This window comes from Nycticebus coucang, chromosome 9 (assembly GCF_027406575.1).
Source record: "Nycticebus coucang isolate mNycCou1 chromosome 9, mNycCou1.pri, whole genome shotgun sequence".
Lineage (NCBI taxonomy): Eukaryota > Metazoa > Chordata > Mammalia > Primates > Lorisidae > Nycticebus > Nycticebus coucang.
In genome coordinates, this window is record NC_069788.1 from 81,035,063 (window position 1) to 81,057,228 (window position 22,166).

General features: G+C 42.0%; 1 protein-coding gene across 1 annotated transcript in view; it reads right to left on the reverse strand.

Moving 5' to 3' along the window:
• The window catches only part of TECPR2 (tectonin beta-propeller repeat containing 2), a 140,990-nt gene that overhangs the window by 32,758 nt on the left and 86,066 nt on the right, over nt 1–22,166 (reverse strand). Inside the window, exon 17 of the mRNA XM_053601267.1 lies at nt 7,139–7,287. Coding sequence (XP_053457242.1) covers nt 7,139–7,287 — 149 coding nt within the window. The remainder of the gene's footprint in view (nt 1–7,138; nt 7,288–22,166) is intronic.

Sequence of the window (22,166 nt, forward strand, 5' to 3'; positions counted from 1 at the left end):
TGTGGTTCTGGCAATTAGTATCCTGGCCCTGGCCTGGGGCCTCAGAGCCATAAAGGGGCCCAAGTCAGAGAGTCACACACATAGGTCTGTGTCCCAGCTCCAGGACCTACTAGCGATGAGCCCTCAGGCAACTTTCTTAACCTCTAAGATGGGGTTTTCTTTTTTTTTTTTCAGTTTTTTGGCCAGGGCTGGGCTCCAGCATATGGGGCTGGCGCCCTACTCCTTTGAGCCACAGGCGCTGCCCTAAGCTGGGGTTTTCTATCTGTCAAACGTAGATAGAAATAGCTACTTTCTGGGTTATTATTGGGGGGAAAGATGTGTTTAGGCACTTAGCCTGGCACAAAGTAAATATCCCACAGCACAACCTGTCATCACTTATTTTTTATTTATTTATTTATTTTGAGACAGAGTCTTACTATGTTGCCCTCGGTAGAGTGCTATGGTGTCACAGTTCACAGCAAGCTCAAACTCTTGGGCTTAAGCAATTCTCCTGCCTCAGCCTCCCGAGTAGCTGGAACTACAGGCATCCGCCACCATGCCTAGCTATTTTTTTGTTGTAGTTGTCATTGCTGTTTGGCAGGCCTGGGCTGGGTTCAAATCCGTTAGCCCCGGTGTATGTGGCCAGCACCCTAGCTGCTGAGCTACAGGCACCGAGTCTATTTTTATTTTTTTGACATCATTTATTTTTAAATAAATAGAGACAGGGTCTTGCTCTTGCTTAAGCTGGTCTTGAACTCTTGGCCTCAAGTGATCTTCCTACCTAGGCCTCCCAGACTGCTAATATTATAGGCATGAGCCACTGCACTTGGCCCGGTCATACTTCTGATCTCAGCAAACTAAGTAGGCAGTCTAGCAGCCTGGGAGAAGGATGCCCTCCTCAGACCATGGGGAGCCCCAAGGGACAATGCCTGGGAGTTGGCAGGCCTGGGTCCTTGTCTGGGCTCAGTCACACTAGTGTGATGCTCGATAAGCTGCTGGACTACTCTGAGGAAAACATTTCCTCATAAGTGAAAGAGAACTCTCCTTGACTTTTCTACTTCTCAAGATAAAAAAGGGTTAAGGACAAGGCAGTGCTTGGAAAAGCCCAGTACAAAGGCCTGTACATATATAAAGCCTGATTTTATTCTTCCCACAGGAACCAATTTGAAAAGTATTTTGTGGGGCGGCACCTGTGGCTCAGTGAGTAGGGTGCCAGCCCCATATACCAAGGGTGGTGGGTTCAAACCCAGACCCAGCCAAACTGCAACAAAAATAATAGCCAGGCGTTGTGGTGGACGCCTGTAATCCCAGCTACTCGGGAGGCTGAGGCAAGAGAATCATGTAAGCCCAAGAGCTGGAGGTTGCTGTGAGCCGTGTGACGCCATGGCACTCCACGGAGGGTGGTAAAGTGAGACTCTGTCGCTACAAAAAAAAAAAAAAGAAAAGTATTTTGCATCTACAGAATGGATGGGCAAAGAAATTTCTTCTGTAGTGCGCTAAAGGTTAACCAAATGAGAAAATGTGGCTCCATTCAGCGGAACTACTGGAAATAATTAATGTTTAACAGTCCATTGAGCAATCACTACTTTATTCAGAGCACAGCTTTGAGGTCTTTTCATGTGAATTTGTTCTATTTTGGCCATTTTCCTGGGCAAAGCTGTTGATCACCATAGTCAATAACGCAGGCTAAATAAAGCTTTCTTCCCTCATTCTAGCTTTGCTTCCTAGAGATTATTCTAGAATCTATATGGAGACAGGAATGGGAATCGTGGTTTCCAATGGTACTCAGTGTAACCCCACTGGCAGGTACCTGTGTGGCCCGAGGCTGTAGGTGTGCAGCAAGCAGAGGCACAGGCAGCTCCAGGTCCAAGCCTGGCTGCTCTCTGCCAGCCCCACTCTCCTATATCCTGGCCTGTGGCTCACTGGGAAAGGATGAGGTGAGCCATTTGACAATGTTCTTTGCCATAACAAGTACTGCAAACCTAGCTCTTGCACTTACCATCCCTTTAATGACCCTGGCCTGTTTCCATGTGGGGGCCCTACAAACTTTACAACCCAATGTTACTGAAGGCACCATTAACTATAAAGAACACTGCTTGGAGCTATCAGAATGATAACACTATCAGCAAAGCTCTGTGCACAACAATGTGTAATAATAGAGATTAGAGTTTAGATGAAATAGAAATTAGAAAAACAATAGAGAAAAATGAACAAAATCAGAAGGAAGTGTTTTGAAAAGATCAACATTAACAAACAATTACACTGGTTAAGGCAAAAAGAAAGCTTTGGGAGGCTGAGGAAGGAGGACTGCTTGAGACCAGGAGTTTGAGACCAGCCTCACCAACATGCCAACACCACCAAAATAAAAATAAATTAAAAAAGAGAAAGAAGATTTAAATTATTAAAATCAGAAACGAAAGAGAGGACATTACTACCAACCCTATGGAAATAAAAAAGACAATAAGAAAATACTATGGGCCAGGTGAGGTGGCTCACACCTGTAATCCTAGCACTCTGGGAGGCCACGGCAGGCAGATTGCTTGAGCTCAGGAGTTCAAGACCAGCCTGAGTAAGACCAAGATTCCATCTCTACTAAATAGAAAAACCAGGCTAGGTGCAGTGGCTCACTCCTATAATCCTAGCACTCTGGGAGGCTGAGATGGGTGGATGCTTGAGTGCACAAGTTCAAGACCAGCCTGAGCAAGAGTGAGACCTTATCTATACTAAAAATAGAAAAACTGAAGAGAATCGCTTGAGCCCAAGAGCTGGAGGTTGTTGTGAGCTATGATGATGCCATGGCGCTCTACCCAGGGTGACAGCTTGAGACTCTGTCTCGAATGAATGAATGAATGAATGAATAAATAAATAAATGGTGTGCACCTGAAGTCCCAGTTACTTGGGAGGCTGAGGCAAGAGGATCACTTGAGCCAGGAATTTGAGGTCGCTGTGAGCTATGATGCCACGGTACTCTACCCAGGGCAACAGAGTAAGACTCTATCTCAAAAAAAAAAAAAAAAAAAAGAAATAAAAATAAAAAGAATCAAAGGATGTGAATACATAGTTTTTTGTTTTTTGAGAAAGGTCTTGCTCTGTTGCTAGAGTGAGTCATCAATCATAGTTCATCACAACTTCAAACTCCTATGATCCTTTTGACTCTGCCTTTCAAATAGCTAAGACTACAGGCCCAGGCCACCATGCCCAGTTAATTTTTGAATTTTTTGTAGAGATGGGGCCTTGCTATGTTGCTTAGGCTGGTCTCAAATTTCTGGCCTCAAGTGATCCTCCTGCTTTGGCCTCCCAAAGTGCTAGTAAGGGGATTAGCCAATGTGCCTAGCCAATACAGAAGAAATGAACACATTAGGTCAATGCAAATCAAAACCACAATGAGGTACCACATTATACCTACCAGGATGACTAGAATAAAAAAAAAATGGACAAAACAGCTGGGTGTTGTGGCTCATACCTGCAATCCTAGCACTTTGGGAGACTGAGGTGGGAAGATCACATGAGCTAATGAGTTCAAGACCAGCTCAAGCAAGAGGGAGACCCTGTCACTACTAAAAATAGAAAAATTAGCCACATGTTGTGGCAGGTACCTGCAATCCCAGCTACTTGGGAGGCTTAGGCAGGAGGATCACTTGAGCCTAGGAGAGTGAGGTTGCAGTGAGCTATTATGACATCACTGCACTCTATCCCATACAACAGAGTAAGACCTTGTCTCCTAAATAAGTCAGTTATATATACAATCAACATATGACTGTAATTCCACTTATAGGTATACATCCAATAGAACCAAATCCATATTTCTTCACAAAGACTTGTACACAAATGTTCACTGCAGCATTGTTCATAGTAGCCAAGAAGTAGAAATAATTCAGATTTTTACCAATTGACAAACAGAAAAATAAATGTGGTCTATCTACAAGATAGCATGTTATTCAATCATAAAAAGGAATAATGAACTAATACAAGCTACAACATTGGTGGTTTCTGAAAACATGATAGTAAGTGAAAAAAGGGCCACATATTATATGGTACAACTTACATAAAATGTCCCAGATAGAAAAAGCTATAGAAATAGAAAGATCAGTGGTTGCCATGGGTTGAGGCGTTGAGGATTGTTCGAGAAAAGGGACTGATAATGGGTAAGGGGTTTTACAGGGAGTGATAAAAATGCTCTGAAATTGGATAATGGTGATTATTGCACAACTTTGGGAATGTACTAAGAACCACTGAGTTATGTATTGTAAAAGAGTACATTTTATGGTGTATGGATTATAACTCTTCAAAGAAATAATACAAAGTTGTTAGAAGAAAAAAGGAATATGTTGACCAGTGATGTACAAAAAGAGTCCACCTGGCTGCAGGCATCAATAGAGTATAAGAACAATAATGAAACTGACTGTAAATTAGCTTACTTTTCATTATCAGTGGATACTGGCTATGCTGAACAATGTCAGTGATAAATATTCTCCATGCAGGGTGGACTGCTCCCAGTGTGCCACTATTAACATGCCAATATGTGCAGAGGAAAACAGAACATGTATCATAATTCATTATGTATAACCTCATGTTTGCAGAGTCTTTCCTTCCTTCCTTCCCTCCCTCCTCCCTTCATTTATTTTTTACAGACAGAGTCTCACTTTGTCACCCTTGGTAAGAGTGCCATGGCGTCACAACTCATAGCAACCTTGAACTCTAGGACTCAAGCAATTCTCTCTCTCTTTTTTATTAATATTAAATCATAGTTGTGTACATTAATGCGATCATGGGGCACCATACATTGGTTTTATAAACAGTTTGACACATTTTCATCACACTGGTTAACATAGCCTTCCTGGCATTTTCTTAGTTATTGTGTTAAGACAATTATATTCTACAAGGGAACACTTCTGCGCTGCTGGTGGGAATGCAAATTAATACGTTCCTTCTGGAAAGATGTTTGGAGAACACTTAGAGATCTAAAAATACACCTGCCATTCAATCCTATAATTCCTCTACTAGATATATACCCAGAAGACCAAAAATCACATTACAACAAAGATATTTGCACCAGAATGTTTATTGCAGCCCAATTCAGAATTGCTAAGTCATGGAAAAAGCCCAAGTGCCCATCAATCCATGAATGGATTAATAAACTGTGGTATATGTACACCATGGAATATTACGCAGCCTTAAAGAAAGATGGAGACTTTACCTCTTTCATGTTTACATGGATGGAGCTGGAACATATTCTTCTTAGGAAAGTATCTCAAGAATGGAAGAAAAAGTATCCAATGTACTCAGCCCTACTATGAAACTAATTTTTGGCTTTCATATGAAAGCTATAATCCAGTTATAACCTAAGAATATGGGGAATGGGGAGAGAGAGGGAAGGGAGGGGGGAGGATAGGTGGAGGGAGGGTAATAGGTGGGACTACACCTGCGATGCATCTCTTTTTTTTTTTTTATCTCCCTCAGTAGAGTGCTGTGACATCACACAGCTCACAGCAACCTCCAACTCCTGGGTGTAGGCGATTCTCTTGCCTCAGCCTCCGGAGTAGCTGGGACTACAGGCACCCGCCACAATGCCCCGCTGTTAGAGACGAGGTCTCACTTTGGCTTAGACTAGTCTTGAAGAAATCCACCTGCTTCAGCCTTCCAGAGTGCAAGTATTACAGGCATGAGCCACCTCATCCAGCTCTTATGCAGAGTACTTTATAGTTCACAAAGTGCTGTCACAGATCTTACTGTCCCCACAGCCCTGAAAGGAGGAAGAGCCACCCCACCAGGACACAAAGCCTTTCTATAGCCATAACCACTAACATCTATGGAACTGCCACAGAACTCAGGACCAAACTCCTAATCTCAGTCAGAGTGTCTCAGCGCACTGCCCAGTCTGATGGGCAGCACTGATGTCTTTGTAACCAGCCCTGCACTTTGTCCTACATCTCAGCCACCTTATTCCTGTGGGCTCGCAATGCCTAGAAAGCAGATGGTCACAAACAAAGGCATTTACCGAAACTCTTGATTTCTTTTCTGACTTTACTTTTTTCTTTTTATAAATCCTTATTTGTCAAGCTTTATTTTTCCAACTAAAGCCATAATTACATGGAATGTCTACAATAAAACCAAAGACTAATCTAAATCACACATAATTTTCACAAATGTGTACACTGAAGATTTTACCTTAGTTTGCTTGACATTTATTTCTGACTTTACTTAAGGGCCCTCTGTTCAAGAACTAACCACTCTCCCCACACCTACCTCCACACAGGGCAACTTCATATCTTTTCCAACAAAGTCACAAGCTGGGGACCACCAGGGGTCTGAAAAAATAACTCACTAAATCACAGGCCCTAATTATAAATTTTAACAGAAATATACTTAGTACAGGAACCAAACCTACTAAAACTTTAGGGATAACTAAATAGTGTGCTAAAATCAAACATCAACTTGTGATTTGGGTGGTGAAACAGTCAAGAGAACAAAAACACCGAACGTTAGAATACACTGTCAACTGAAATATGGCAGAAGTCAGGCAGGGATGGGTGGATAGGAAATAGAATTTCTTCAACAAACCAGAGATGGCACTTCAAAAATGCTGGAGAGAGCATTTCTTTTTTTTTTGTAGAGACAGAGTCTCACTTTATGGCCCTCAGTAGAGTGCCATGGCATCACAAAGCTCACAGCAACCTCCAACTCCTGGGCTTAAGCGTTTCTCTTGCCTCAGCCTCCTGAGTAGTGGAGAGAGCATTTCTGTGACTAGATTTTAAGTGACCTTTACTTTCTTCTTTGTAGTTTTGGGCATGGACTTAAAAAAAAAAAAAAAAAAAAAAAGAGGTGTTCATTTTGTAAAACGTCAGAAACAAAATATTTTTAGTTTGAAAGGGGATAACTTAAGTGTCGGCTCAGATAATATTTAATAATCCGTCCAACTCTAAACTTCACAAATATCAAATTCCATGCTAATCGCTTCTCGGCCTTTTGGCTAAGATCAAGTGTAAATTCCATGTTAAAGATGACAAAGATGGAGAGTGTGCTGGCCCTGGGGACATGTTCCTCCCTCCATTCACTGGGTGGCCTGTAGAGGCAGTTGTGGTCCTTTTCACCCGTAACAGTATTTTAACAGCTTCTATCTCACTGAGGAGCAAGTTTCCACTAGTTACCATTTGCTTACCTGCACAGGTGGCTCAATCATTATCCAGGCAGGAAGCATCAGACTGGGATTTAAAGGCTGGGTTCCTACCCGGAAATAAACTCCACCCTTGGAATCACAGGCCCAGATGTGCTGATTTCCACATGCCAAGCTTGTCAGTTTTATAGCTCCTGTAGACAAATAAAGAAAAAATACACATACTATAATTACATTTGTACAATGACTAAGTTTTCTTTTAATCTATGAACTTTGATTTTTATCCTTCAAAGAGAGAGATGAGGCTGCACTTTTAGTTGACCTCTGATGCTGAGTCATCTGTTTCAGTCCATCCACATTGGGTATGTGCTCCTTGGCTGGGCTGAGATTTATTCTTTTTTTAATTTTTCTTTTAAGACAGAGTTTTCCTCTGTCATCCTGGGTAGCATGCCAAGGTATCACCATAGCTCACAGCAATTTCAAACTCCTGGGTTTCAGTGAACCTCTTGCCACAGGCTCCCAAGTAGCTGGGACTACAGGTAGGTAACAGGTGCCTTAACAGCTGGTTGGTTTTTCTATTTTTAGTGGAGATGGTATCTCACTCTTGCTGAGGCTGGTCTCGAACTCCTGAGCTCAAGCAATCCACTTGCCTTGGCCTCCCAGAGTGCTGAAGGCCTCTGGCTGTCCTGCCACCTGCCAGGTACCACATGGCGTTCCTTCTAGGCTATAAGCAAAGTACCCTGGGATTTATATCTCAAGGTGGGTACCAATGTCAGCTTCATTAGACAGGTGACTATTACTAGCAAATTCTAGATTTGGAAAGAGGGAATTCATATTTATCGATAATCTTGATCTTAATTAGAATTAAGAAAGGCTAGGAGGGGCAGTTCACACCTATAATCCTAGTGCTCTGGGAAGCCAAGCAGGAGTGAGGGGTGGGAGCCGGTTCACCTGGGCTCAGGAGTGCCAGACCCTATTTCTCCAAAAAAAACAAACAAACAAAAAACCCCCCAAAAACAATGGTTAGAGCACTGGCCCTGTTCCCCGGGGTGGTGGGTTTGAACCTGGCTGCCTGGCCTGCTAAACAAAAACAAAAACAAAACAAAAAAATTGAAAAAACTAGTCGGGTATTGCGGCAGGCACCTATAGGGTCAGCTACCAGAGAGGTTGAGGGAAGAGGATCACTTCAGTTTGAGGTTGCTTTGTGCTACGATGACACCAGGACATTCTAAATTCTACTCAGGATAATAGAGTGAAACTGTCTCAAAAAAAAAAAGAAAAGAAAAGAAAAGAAAAACACCCATAAAATTAAGATTATCATAAAAGGAAAGGAAATGCAAAGTACACTTTTTTTTTTTTTTTATTGTTGGGGATTCATTGAGGGTACAATAAGCCAGGTTACACTGATTGTAATTGTTAGGTAAAGTCCCTCTTGCAATCATGTCTTGCCCCCATAAAGTGTGACACACACCAAGGCCAAAGTACACCTTTTAATAAAAGAGATTACACTTGCTAATAGTCTATCTTGCAAAAAAAGCAACAGTCGTTACTGGAGTGCTGGAGGACAGGTTCTCAGCAAGTTCTTTATGTCCTCATTTCAAACTTCACAATAATGATGAACAGATATCACCCCACTTCACACATGAGGCCACTGCCATTCACACCTCATGAAGAGATTTGCCCAAGATCAAATGGCTAGTCTTTTGTCAGATGCATGTACTGTGAATGTAGTCTGTAGCTTGCTTTTTCAATTATTTTTTATTTATTTATTTTTTTTGTAGAGACAGAGTCTCACTTTATGGTCCTCAGTAGAGTGCCATGGCATTATAGGGGCAGTTCACAGCTCACAGCAACCTCCAACTCCTGGGCTTAAGTGATTCTCTTGCCTCAGCCTCCCAAGTAGCTGGGGCTACAGGCGCCAGCCACAACGCCCAACTATTTTTTGGTTGCAGTTCAGCTGGGGCCGGGTTTGAACCCACCACCCTCGGTATATGGGGCCGGCGCCTTACCGAGCCACAGGCGCCGCCCGCTTTTTCAATTATTTAACAGTGTGTTTTGATGAAAAATTTTTAATTTTGATTTTTTATTTATTTATTTATTTTTGGTTTTTGGCCAGGGCTAGGTTTGAACCCACCACCTCTGGCATATGGGACTGGCGCCCTACTCCTTGAGCCACAGGCGCCACCCTTAATTTTGATTTTTAAGCACAGAAAAAAAGGTGTACAGTTACATTAGCTGGTGGTGCTGCCTGAGGATGGAGTTTGGGTAAGACACTGCCCCAAGGCTGGGTGTGCGCTCATGCCATGAACCCAGAGGCACTGCCTTCCCACAGGTGATGCTGATGTCAGATGCAGCCCATGTGAGTGTACTAAAACATGCAGGCATGATTCTGCCATGTGGAAATCTCATCATGCCTTCGGTTATGATATCAACTTAAACCTGCCAATGTACTACTACACGAAAAATTATCATTATTCCTTTGTGCATTTCCTAAAAATGATGATTTCTTTTAATTAATTAACTAAAATGAATTGTATTCTTCTCTTTCATTGATCTTGCACAGAATGTCTTACCAGGGACACCCTAGAAGGAGTGTATATTGAGGGCAACTACGATCTATGCTGCTGGAAAATAAATCTTAAAATAACACAAAAGAACTCCTGGAATTCTTATATTACATATGAAAAGATCTATACAAGTCAAAATAAAATACCTTCAGCAGTAAACTCCAGAAACAGCTGAAACAAATGCTAATTTAAAATTATTTTATGGGCCGGGTTCGATGACTCATATCTGTAATCCTAGCACTCTGGGAGGCCAAGGTAAGCAGATCCCTTGAGTTGAGGAGTTGGAGACCAGCCTGAGCACGAACAAGACCCTGTCTCTACCAAAAATAGAAAAAAAAAAAATTAGCCCGGCATTATGGTGGCTGCCTGTAGTGCCAGCTACTCAGAAGGCTGAGCCAGGAAAAATTGCTTAAACAGGCTGCTTGAGCTCAGGAGTTCAAGACCAGCCTGAGCAAGATTGAGACCCTGTCTCTATTAAAAAATAGAAAAACCGAGGCAAGAGGATCTCTTGAGTCCAAGAGTTTGAGGTTGCTATGAGCTATGACCCCATGGCACTCAACCCAGAGAGACCCAGTGAAATGCTGTCTCAAAAAAATTAATAATTAATTAAAAATAAATAAAAATTATTTCACATTGGATTTTCTTTTTTTTTTTTTTTTGAGAGAGTCTTACTTTGTCATACTTGGTAGAGTGCTGTGGTTTCACAGAAACCTCAAACTCATGGGGATAAGTGATTCTCTTGTGTTAGCCTCCCAAGTAACAGGGACTACAGGTGCCCACCACAACGCCTGGCTATTTTTAGAGATGAGGTCTCACTCTGGCTCAGACTGGTCTTGAACCTGTGAGCTCAGGCAATCCACCCACCATGTCCTTCCAGAGTGCTAGAATTAAAGGCTTGACCCAACACACCTGGCCCCACATTGGAATCTTTGACTGTCCCTAAGAGGAACTCCAGGCAGTGGTGATCATGCTAACAAAGTCACACGGTGACAAAAACACTCTGGCTAGCATCTCCAGTTAGCAGTAAATAGCAACACTGCCAATACTGAAAATGCAGTTCATATTGCAAGGTGGACTTCTTTTTAGAATGTAAAAGCCTACTTAAAGATACACTTTGGTCATAAACCATCTTACTCTAAGTTGAAGAGACAGGCCAAAGATGGAAGTTTAACTGAGGGCAGTTTTTTACCTTACTTCAAGTCTCAATCAGGCTGCCTAAATGCATAAAGTCTATGTGTCTGTGCCATATGGAGATGGTCAGAGACTTTGGCCCCCTGCAAACACTTCCTGGCTCTCAGATCCCCTTGGAGTTAGGTAGGGCCCCATGACTAGTTCTGATGATAGGCTGTGAGCACGGTGATATGTCACTTCCAAACTGAAGCACCACAGAGCTGTCACAGGGCCTTCCCAGCTCTTCCCCTGCTGCAGGGACCAAGACTGTGGAGCCACAGAGGTGGATCAGGAAACTACCACTCAGAGGACCCACACAGTGCAGCTGACTTACACGGAGCATAGCCCACTGTGTGAAGTCACTGCTGTCTGGGTCTTGCTACTACAGTGTAACCCAGCCTAACACACTGAAATTTTTTGACCTGCCCTTGTTTTCTTTTTCTCTCATTAAAAAAAATTTTTTTTTTAGATCTGAAAGCAATGGCATTGGTATTTTAATGAGGATTGTGTTGAATCTGTTAATCACTCTGGGTAGTATAGTCATTTTAACAATGTAGTTTCTGCTGATCCATGAGCATCATGTCTTTCCATCTATGTACATCCTCTTTTCTCTCCTCAGTGTTTCATAGTTCTCCCTATAGAGGTCTTTTACCTCCTTCATTAAATATATTCCTAGATATTTTCTTTTCTTCTTTTTTTTTTTTTTCTGGAGACAGAGTCTCACTTTACTGCCCTCGGTAGAGTGCTGTGGCATCACGCGGCTCACAGCAACCTCTAACTCTTGGGCTTATGCGATTCTCTTGCCTCAGCCTCCCGAGCATCTGGGACTACAGGTGCCTGCCATAACACCCAGCTATTTTTTTGTTGCAGTTTGGCCGGGGCTGGGTTTGAACCCGCCACCCTCGGCATATGGGGCCAGCGCCCTGCTCACTGAGCCACAGGCGCCGCCCGATATTTTATTTTCTTTGTCATTGTTGTGAAAGGTATCACATCTTTGATTCACAGCTTGACTGTTGTTGGCATATATGAAAGCTGTTTTGTGTACAGTGATTTTGTAACCTGAGACTTTGCTAAATTCATTTATGATTTTCCAGGAGTGTTTTGGTTGAATCTTTGGGGTTTTCTTTTTTTTTGAGACAGAGTCTCACTATGTTGCCCTTGGTAGAGTGCCATGGCATCACAGCTCATAGCAACCTCAAACTCTTGGGCTTCAGCGATTCTCTTGCCTCAGCCTCCCAAGTAGCTGGGACTACAGGTGCCCACAACAACGCTGGGCTATTTTTTGGTTGTAGTTGTCATTGTTGTTTGGCAGGCCTGGGCTGGGTTTGAATCTGCCAGCTCCGGTGTATGTGGCTGGCGCCCTAGCTGCTGAGCTACAGGTGCTGAGCCAGGGGTTTTCTATCTACAAGATCGTATCATCAGCAAAGAGTGATAGTTTGACCACCTCCTCCCACATTTGAATACCCTTCATTTCCTTCTTTTGCCTGATTGCTCTGGCTAGGACTTCCAGTACTATTAAGTGGTGAAAATGGGCAACCTTGTCTGCTTCCAGTTCTAAGCAGGAATGCTTTTAATGTTTCTGTGTTCAATATGATGTTGGCTATGAGTTTAACATATATAACGTTTATAATTTTGAGGTATGTTCTAAATCTACTAATATTTTTAAGTGTTTTTTTTTGTTGTTGTTGTTGTTGAGATAGAGTACTACCCTATGCCCTGAGCAGAATGCAACGGCGTCGGAGCTCGCTGCAACCTCAGACTCAGGCTGTGGGCATCCTGCTGCCTCAGCCCCCAAAGCCGCTGGAATTACAGGCGCTTGTCCACGGTGCCCAGCTGGGTTTTTCTGTTTTTTTTCATGAGTCAGGGTCTCATTCTCACTCAGACAAGCCTCAAATTCCTGAGCTCAAGCAATCCTTCTGCCTCAGCCTCCCACAGTGCTGAGATTACAGGCATGAGCCACTATGCCCGGCTTTTTAAGTGTTCTTATAAAAGGGTGCTGAGGCCAGGTGTGGTGGCTCACTTCTGTAATCCTAACATTCTAGCAGGCACAGGTGGGTGGACTGCTTGAGCTCAGGATTTTGAGACCTGCCTGAGCAAGAATAAGACCGCATCTCTAAAAACAGTCAGGCATTGTGGCAGGTATCTGTAGTCCCAGCTACAGGGGAGGATGAGGAAAGAGGATCTCTTGAACCCAAAAGTTTGAGGTTGTTGTAAGCTATGATGCCACAGAACTCTACCTCTGGCAATAGATTAAGATTCTAAAAAAAAGATGGTGCTGAATTTTGTCAAATACTTTTTCTGCATCTATTTAAAGGTCTTTGTTTTACATCTATTTTGTTCACAATTATGTTGTGAATTACATTTATAGATTTGTATATGTTGAACCATCCTTGCATTTCTGGGGTACAGCCCACCTGTTTGTGATTTTTTTGATGTGCAGCTGAATTCAGTTTGCTAAGATTTTATTGAAAAATTTTGCATCTAGGCTCGGCGCCTGTGGCTCAAGCGGCTAAGGCGCCAGCCACATACACCTGAGCTGGCAGGTTCAAATCCAGCCTGGGCCCACCAAACAACAATGATGGCTGCAACCAAAAAAAAAGTCGGGCGTTGTGGTAGGCGCCTGTAGTCCCAGCTACTTGGGAGGCAGAGGCAAGAGAATCGCTTGAGCCCAGGAGTTGGAGGTTGCTGTGAGCTGTGATGCCATGGCACTCTACCCAGGGCAACAGCTTGAGGCTCTGTCAAAAAAAAAAGAAAAGAAAAGAAAAATTTTGTATCTATATTCATAAGGGATATTGGTCTGTAGTTTTCTTTTTTAGTTGCATCCTTTCCTGGCTTTACTACCAAGGTAATATTGACTTTAAAGGGAGGATTCCTTCCTTCTCAATGTTATGGAATACTTCCTGCAGTACAGATACAAGCTTTTCTTTGCAGGTGTGCTAAAATTCATGTGCGGTACCATCTGGTCTGGTGTTTTGTATAAAATCAGGAAAGACTCCAAATAACCAATGTAACCTTAGGTAATAAGAATAAGGCATGAGGCATCACTTCACCAGACTTCAAGTTATACAAGTTTATAGGAACCAAAACATCATGGTACTAGCGCAAGAACAGAGACATAGACCTATGGATTAGAAAAGATAACCCAAAGATGAAACCATCCTTGTATTCCCAACTGACTTTTTACAAAGCAGATAAAAACATATGCTGGGGAAAAGAATTCTTATTTAATAAATGGTGCTGGGAAAACAGGATAGCCACAAGTAAAAGACTGAAATAGAATCCGCACCTCTTACCGCTCACAAAAATTAATTTATGATGGATAAAAGACTTAAACCCAAGGCATGAAACTATAAGAAATATAGAAGGAAATGCTGGAAAAACTCCTTATAAATAATTGGCCAGGGAAAGAATTTATGAAGAAGACCCCCAAAGCAATTATAAATAAATAGGACCTGATCATATTAAGAAGTTACTGCACAGCCAAAGACACAATCAATAAACATACAACCTACAAATGGGAGAAATTATTTGCATGCTATATATCTAATAAAGAGCTGAGAACCAGGATCTACAAGGAACTCAAATTAACAACAACAAAAATCTGATGCCTGTAGCACAGTGGTTCTGGTGCCAGCAGCAAACACTGAGGGTGGTGGGTTTGAACTTGGCCTGGGCCAGCTAAACAACAATGACAACTGCAGCAAAAAATAGCCAGGTGTTAGAAAAAAATCAAACAACACCATTAAAAAGTGGGCAAAGTGGGCAAAATGGGCTTGGCATGTTGGCTCACACCTGTAACTGTAGTTCGCTAGGAGGCTGAGGTTTGTAGATCGTCTTGACCAGCCATAGCCAGAGCGAGACCCTATCTCTAAAAACAGCAGGGTGTTGTAGTCCTAGCTACTTGGGAGGCTGTGACAAGAGGATTGCTTAAGCCCAAGAGTTTGAGGTTACTATGAGCCATGATGCTACAGCACTCTACAGAGGGTGACAAAGTGAGACTCTGTCTCAAAAAAAAAAAAAAAAAAAAAAGTGGGGCAGAGATCAGGTTGTAGCGAAGAGCCTTAGGAGGCATTTTCTCTTGGCTTTTAGAGATCAAATAGAATAAATACTATTTATCTATTTATTTATTTTTTTGCAGTTTTTGTCCAGGGCTGGGTTTGAACCTGCCGCCTCTAGCATATGGGGCTGGCGTCCTATTCCTTTGAGCCACAGGCGCCACCTAAACACTCTTTTTCTTAAGCAGCCCTGTTCTTTGCAATCAGAAGATACTAACCATGAAACTGAGCAAGATGGTGGCCAAGTAACAGCATCCTTGCAACTGGGCATGGGGAGACTGGGGAGAGGAGACTCTAGGCATCTCTGACTGGTGTGATCTGCCCAGAAACATCCTTTTGGGGACACAGGGGACTCAGCAAGAGACTTCTGCACCCCATGAGGAGGACAAAAGCAGTGGAGAACTGGACTCATTGAAACCCTAGTCCAGAGGCACAGTAATTTGAAGAGCAAGAGGAAGTGAAAGGAAAATTAGGGCAAGAAAACAGTAAAAGAGGCGGCACCTGTGGCTCAGTGAGTAGGGCGCCGGCCCCACATGCCGACAGTGGTGGGTTTGAGCCCAGCCCCGGCCAAACTGCAACAAAAAAAGTAGCCGGGCGTTGTGGCGGGCGCCTGTAGTCCCAGCTGCTCGGGAGGCTGAGGCAAGAGAATCACATAAGCCCAAGAGTTTGAGGTTGCTGTGAGCTGTGTGACGCCACAGCACTCTACCTGAGGGAGGTACAGTGAGACTCTGTCTCTACAAAAAAGAAAACAGTAAAAGAAAACTCATGAGGAAGAATCTGCAGAAAAATCCTGGCAACAAGAAAAACAAGTCCAGAGCAACCCCACCAAGGGACCATAAGGTAGCTACTGCAGAGGATCCCACCTATAAAGAAATGTTAGAAATGACAGAAAGGGAATTTAGAATACAGATGATGAAAACAATGAAGGAAATGATGGAAACAATGAAGGAAACTGCTGAGAAAGTGGAAAATAACCAAAAGGAAATCCAAAAACAGAACCAAATAAGAGATGAACAATATGAAGAAAATAGAAAGAATATAGCAGAGCTGAAGGAACTGAAGCAATTAGGGAACTTAAAGATGCAATAGAAAGTATTAACATATTAGATCATAAAGAAGAAAGAATCTCAGAGGTAGAGGACAAAGCTCTTGAGATAAGTCAGTTAAAGAGGCAGAAAAGAAGAGAGAGAAAGCAGAAAGTTCACTGACAGAATTATGAGACTTTATGAAGCATTCAAACGTAAGAGTTATAGGTATCCCAGAAGGGGAAAAAGAATGTCCCAGGGGAATGGAAGCCATACTAGAGAATATAATAAATGAAAATTTCCCAAATGTCACCAAAGACTCTGACACACTCCTTTCAGATCCCAGGTGGCCTCCACTCTAGCAGAGCTTCTCCAAGACACATTGTGATGAACCTGTCCAAAGTCAAGACGAAAGAAAAGATTCTGCAGGCTGCCAGGAGTAAGCACCAGTTGACTTACAGGGGAAAATCCATCAGGGTCACTGCAGACTTCTCTAATGAAACTTTTCAAGCCAGAAGACAATGGTCATCTACCTTAAATCTACTTAAACAGAACAATTTCCAGCCCAGAATTCTACATCCTGCTAAGCTAAGCTTTAAAATTGGCAGAGAAATCAAATCATTTACTGATATACAAACATTGAGGAAATTCGCCACAAGACCAGTTCTACAAGAAATACTTCAACCTGTTCTACACACTGACCATCACAATAGATCAACACCAAAGTAAGAACTCAGTAATTAAAGGACAGACCCAAACTTCCACACTGATGCAAAAGATAAAACTAAGAAATGGACTCTCACAAAATAAGATAAATAGAACACTACCACACTTATCAATTATCTCAATAAATGTTAATGGCTTGAATTCCCCATTGAAGGGGCATAGATTGGCTGACTGGGTTAAAAAACACAAGCCATCCATTTGCTATCTGCAGGAAACATACCTAGCTTCAAAAGACAAATTAAAACTCCGAGTTAAGGGTTGGAAGACAATTTTTCAGGGGTTGCAATCTTATTTTCAGATATATGTGGATTTAAAGCAACTAAAGTCAAAAAAGACAAAGACAGTCACTTCATATTGGTCAAAGGAAAAATACAACAAGAAGACGTTTCAATTCTAAATATTTACGCACCCAACTTAAATGCTCCCAGATTCTTGAAACAGACCTTACTCAGTCTGAGCAATATGATATCTGATAATACCATAATAACAGGGGACTTTAACACACTCCTCTCGCAGAGCTAGACAGATCCTCTAAACACAAATTAAACAAAGATATAAGGGACTTAAATGAGACCCTAGAACAACTGTGCTTGATAGACGCATATAGAACACTCCATCCCAAAGATAAAGAATATACATTCTTCTCATTGCCCCATGGAACATTCTCCAAAATTGATCATATCCTAGGCCACAAAACAAACCTCAACAGAATAAAAAGAATTGAAATTTTACCTTGTATCTTCTCAGACCACAAGGTAATAAAGGCAGAACTCAATTCCAACAAAGACGTTCAACCCCACACAAAGGCATGGAAATTAAACAACCTTCTGTTGAATGACAGTTGGGTGCAGGAAGAAATAAAAGAGGAAATCATTAACTCCCTTGAGCATAACAACAATGAAGACACACGCTACCAAAACCTGTGGGATACTGCAAAAGCAGTTCTGAGAGGAAAATTTATCATTTCAGATGCCTACATTTGAAAAACAGAAAGAGAGCGCATCAACAAACTCACAAGCCATCTTATGGAATTAGAAAAAGAAGAACAGGGTGGTGCCTGTGGCTCAGTGGGTGAGGCACTGGCCCCATATACCGAGGGTGGCAGGTTCAAACCCAACTCTGGCCAAATTGCAACAAAAAAATAGCTGGGTGTTGTGGTGGGCACCTGTAGTCCCAGCTACTCGGGAGGCTGAGGCAAGAGAATCGCCTAAGCCCAAGGATTTGGAGGTTGCTGTGAGCTGTGACGCCGTGGCACTCTACCGAGGGTTAATAAGTGAGACCCTGTCTTGAAAAAAAAAAAAAAGAAAAAGAAGAACAATCTAAGCCTACATCCAGCAGAAGAAAAGAAATATCCAAAATTAAATCAGACATCAATGAAACTGAAAACAAAAGATTGAGAAAATTAATGAAATAAGGAGTTGGTTTTTTGAAAAAATTAATAAAATAGATAAACCTTTGGCAAGACTAACTAGAAAGAGAAAAGTAAAATCTCTAGTAATCCCAATCAGAAATGATAAAGGGGAAATAACTGATGCCACAGAGATACAAGAGATCATCTCTGAATACTACCAGAAACTCTATGCTCAGAAATTTGACAATGTGAAAGAAATGAATCAATATTTGGAATCACACCCTCTTCCTAGACTTAGCCAGGATTAAATAGAGCTCCTGAACAGACCAATTTCAAGCACTGAGATTAAAGAAACAATAAAAAATCTTCCAACAAAAAAATGTCCTGGTTCGGATGGCTTCACACCAGAATTCTATTTTTTTTTTTTTTTGTGGTTTTTGGCAGGGGCTGGGTTTGAACCCACCACCTCCAGCATATGGCGCCAGCATCCTACTCCTTTGAGCCATAGGCACTGCCCTTCACACCAGAATTCTATCAAACCTTCAAGGAAGAGGTTATTCCTGTACTGCAGAAATTATTCCAAAAAATTGAGGAGGAAGGAATCTTCCCCAACACGTTCTACAAAGCAAACATCACCCTGATACCAAAACCAGGAAAAGACCCAACTAAAAAGGAAATGCATCTATGGTGCATCTTACAAGGGTACATGTGAAACTTACTAAATGTAAAATGTAAATGTCTTAACACAATAACTAAGAAAATGCCATGAAGGCTATGTTAACCAGTTTGATGAAAATATTTAAAAGTGTAAACCAGTATATTGTACTCCATGACTGCATTAATGTACATAGCTATGATTTAATAAAAAAAAAATCCTAGCCAATAGATTACAGCTTATCATCAAAAAAGTGATACATCATGATCAAGTAGGTTTCATCCCAAGGATGCAAGCCTGGTTTAATATACGCAAGTCCATAAACGTTATCCCCCTTTATTAACAGAAGCAAAAACAAAAACCATATGATCCTCTCAATAGATGAAAAAGCATTCGATAAAATCCAGTATCTTTTTCTAATTAGAACACTGAAGAGTATAGGCATATGTGGCACATTTCTTAAACTGACTGAAGCTATCTATGACAAACCCACAGTTAATATTTTACTGAATGGAGTAAAACTGAAAGCTTTTCCTTTTTTTTTTTTTTTCTGTAGAGACAGAGTCTCACTTTATGGCCCTTGGTAGAGTGCCGTGGCATCACACAGTTCACAGCAACCTCCAACTCCTGGGCTTAAGCGATTCTCTTGCCTCAGCCTCTCGAGTAGCTGGGACTACAGGCGCCCGCCACAACACCAGGCTATTTTTTTTTTTGGTTGCAGTTCAGCCGGGGCCGGGTTTGAACCAGCCACCCTCGGTATATGGGGCGGGCGCCCTACCGACTGAGCCACAGGCGCCGCCCCAGCTTTTCCTCTTAGAACTGGAACCAGACAAGGTTGTCCTCTGTCACCTTTACTATTCAACATAGTGCTGGAAGTTCTAGCCAATACAATTAGGCAAGACAAGGAAATAAAGGGCATCCAAATGGGAGCAGAGGAGGTCAAACTCTCCCTCTTTGCTGACGATATGATCTTATACTTAGAGAACCCCAAAGACTCAACCACAAGACTCCTGGAAGTCATCAAAAAACAGAGTAATGTCTCAGGATATAAAATCAATGTCCACAAGTCAAAAGCCTTTGTGCATGGCAATGACAGTCAAGATGAGAGGCTAATTAAGGACACAACTCCCTTTACCATAGCTTCAAAGAAAATGAAATACCTAGGAATATACCTAACAAAGGAGGTGAAGGACCTCTATGAAGAAAATTATGAAATCCTAAGAAAGGAAATAGCAGAGGATATTAACAAACGGAAGAACATACCATGCTCATGGCTGGGAAGAATCAACATTGTTAAAATGTCTATGCTTTCCAAAGCAATCCACCGATTCAATGCCATCCCATTAAAATACCAATATCATACTTTCAAGACTTGGAAAAAATTATTCTGCATTTTGTATGGAACCAAAAAAATACCCGTATAGTTAAGGCAGTTCTTAGGAAATGAAACTAACATCTTACAACCATCTAATCTTTGATAAACCAAACAAGAACATAACTTGGGGGAAAGACTCCTTATTCAATAAACGGTGCTGGGAGAACTGGATACCCACATGTAAAAGACTGAAACTGGACCCACACCTTTCTCCACTCACAAAAATTGATTCAAGAAAGGTGGCGCCTGTAGCTCAGTGAGTGGGGCGCAGGGCCCATGTGCCGAGGATGGTGGGTTCAAACCCTGCCCTGGCCAAACTGCAAAAAAAGAAATGGCCAGGCATCGTGGCAGGTGCCTGTAGTCCCAGCTGCTTGGGAGGCTGGGGCAGGAGAATCGCCTAAGCCCAAGGATTTGGAGATTGCTGTGAACTGTGATGCCACAGCACTCTACCGAGGGTTAGTAAGTGAGACTCAAAAAAAAAAAATTGATTTAAGATGGCTAAAGGACTTAAATCTAAGGCATGAAACAATAAAAATCCTCAAAAAAAGCATAGGAAAAATACTGGAAGATAATGACTTGGGGAAAGACTTCATGAAGAAGAATGCTGGGCGGTGCCTGTGGCTCAAAGGGGTAGGGTGCTGGCCCCATATGCCAGAGGTGGCGGGTTCAAACCCAGCCCCGGCCAAAAACTGCAAAAGAAAAAAAAAAAAAAAAAAGACTGCCGTGGCAATTGCAACAACAAAAATAAACAAATGAGACTTAATTAAACTGAAAAGCTTCTGTACAGCTAAGGAGACAACAACCAAAGCAAATACACAACCTACACAATAGGAAAGGATATTTGCGTGTTTTGAATCAGACAAGAGCTTGATAATTAGGATCTATACAGAACTCAAATTAATCCACATGAAAAAAGCCAACAATAGGGCCACACCTGTGGCTCAAAGGGGTAGGGTGCCGGCCCCATATGCCGGAGGTGGTGGGTTCAAACCCAGCCCGGGCCAGAAACTGCAAAAAAAAAAAAAGCCAACAATCCCATATATCAAAGGGCAAGAGACATGAATAGAACCTTCTCTAAAGAAGACAGACGAATGGCTAACAAACATACAAAAAAATGCCCACCATCCCTAATTATTAGAGAAATGCAAATCAAAACCACCCTGAGATACTATCTAACCCCAGCGAGAATGGCCCACATCACAAAATCTCAAAACTGCAGATGCTGGCGTGGATGTGGAGAGAAGGGAACACTTTTACACTGCTGGTGGGACTGCAAACTAATACAACCTTTTTGGAAGGAAGTATGGAGAAACCTCAAAGCACTCAAGCTAGACCTCCCATTTGATCCTGCAATCCCATTACTGGGCATCTACCCAGAAGGAAAGAAATCCTTTTATCATAAGGACACTTGTACTAGACTGTTTATGCAGCTCAATTTACAATTGCCAAAATGTGGAAACAGCTTAAATGCCCACCAACCCAGGAATGGATTAACAAGCTGTGGTATAGGTACACCCTGGAATACTAAATACAGTGATTAAAAAAAAAAAAGGAGACTTTACAGCCTTTCTATTAACCTGGATGGAAGTGGAACACATTCTTCTTAGTAAAGCATCACAAGAATAGAGAAGCATGAATCCTATGTACTCAATTTTGATATGGGGACAATTAATGACAATTAATGACACGGTGGGGGTGGGGGTGGGGGTGGGGGAAGGGGAGAGCAGAGAGAAAGGAGGAGGGAGGTGTGGGGGTAAGGAAGAGCAGAGAGAGGGAAGGAGGGAGGGGGGTAGGGTCTTGGTGTGCCATACCTTTTGGAGGCAAGACACGATTGTAAGAGGGACTTTACCTAACAAATGCAATCAGTGTAACCTGGTTTCTTGTACCCTCAATGAATCCCCAACAATAAAAAAAAATAAAAAGTGGGGCAAAATCCTATGGTGCAGAACTTAAGAAAAAAAGGTAGGTAAAAGAGATGAATAGAAACTTCAAGTGAAGACAGTCTAATGGGCAAGAAACACATGAAAAAATGTTCAACATCTCTAATTATCAGGGAAATAAAAATCAAAACCACATCAGTGTGAACTGGTTTCTTGTACCCTCAATGAATCCCCAACAATTAAAAAAATGAAATAAAATAAAAAAACCA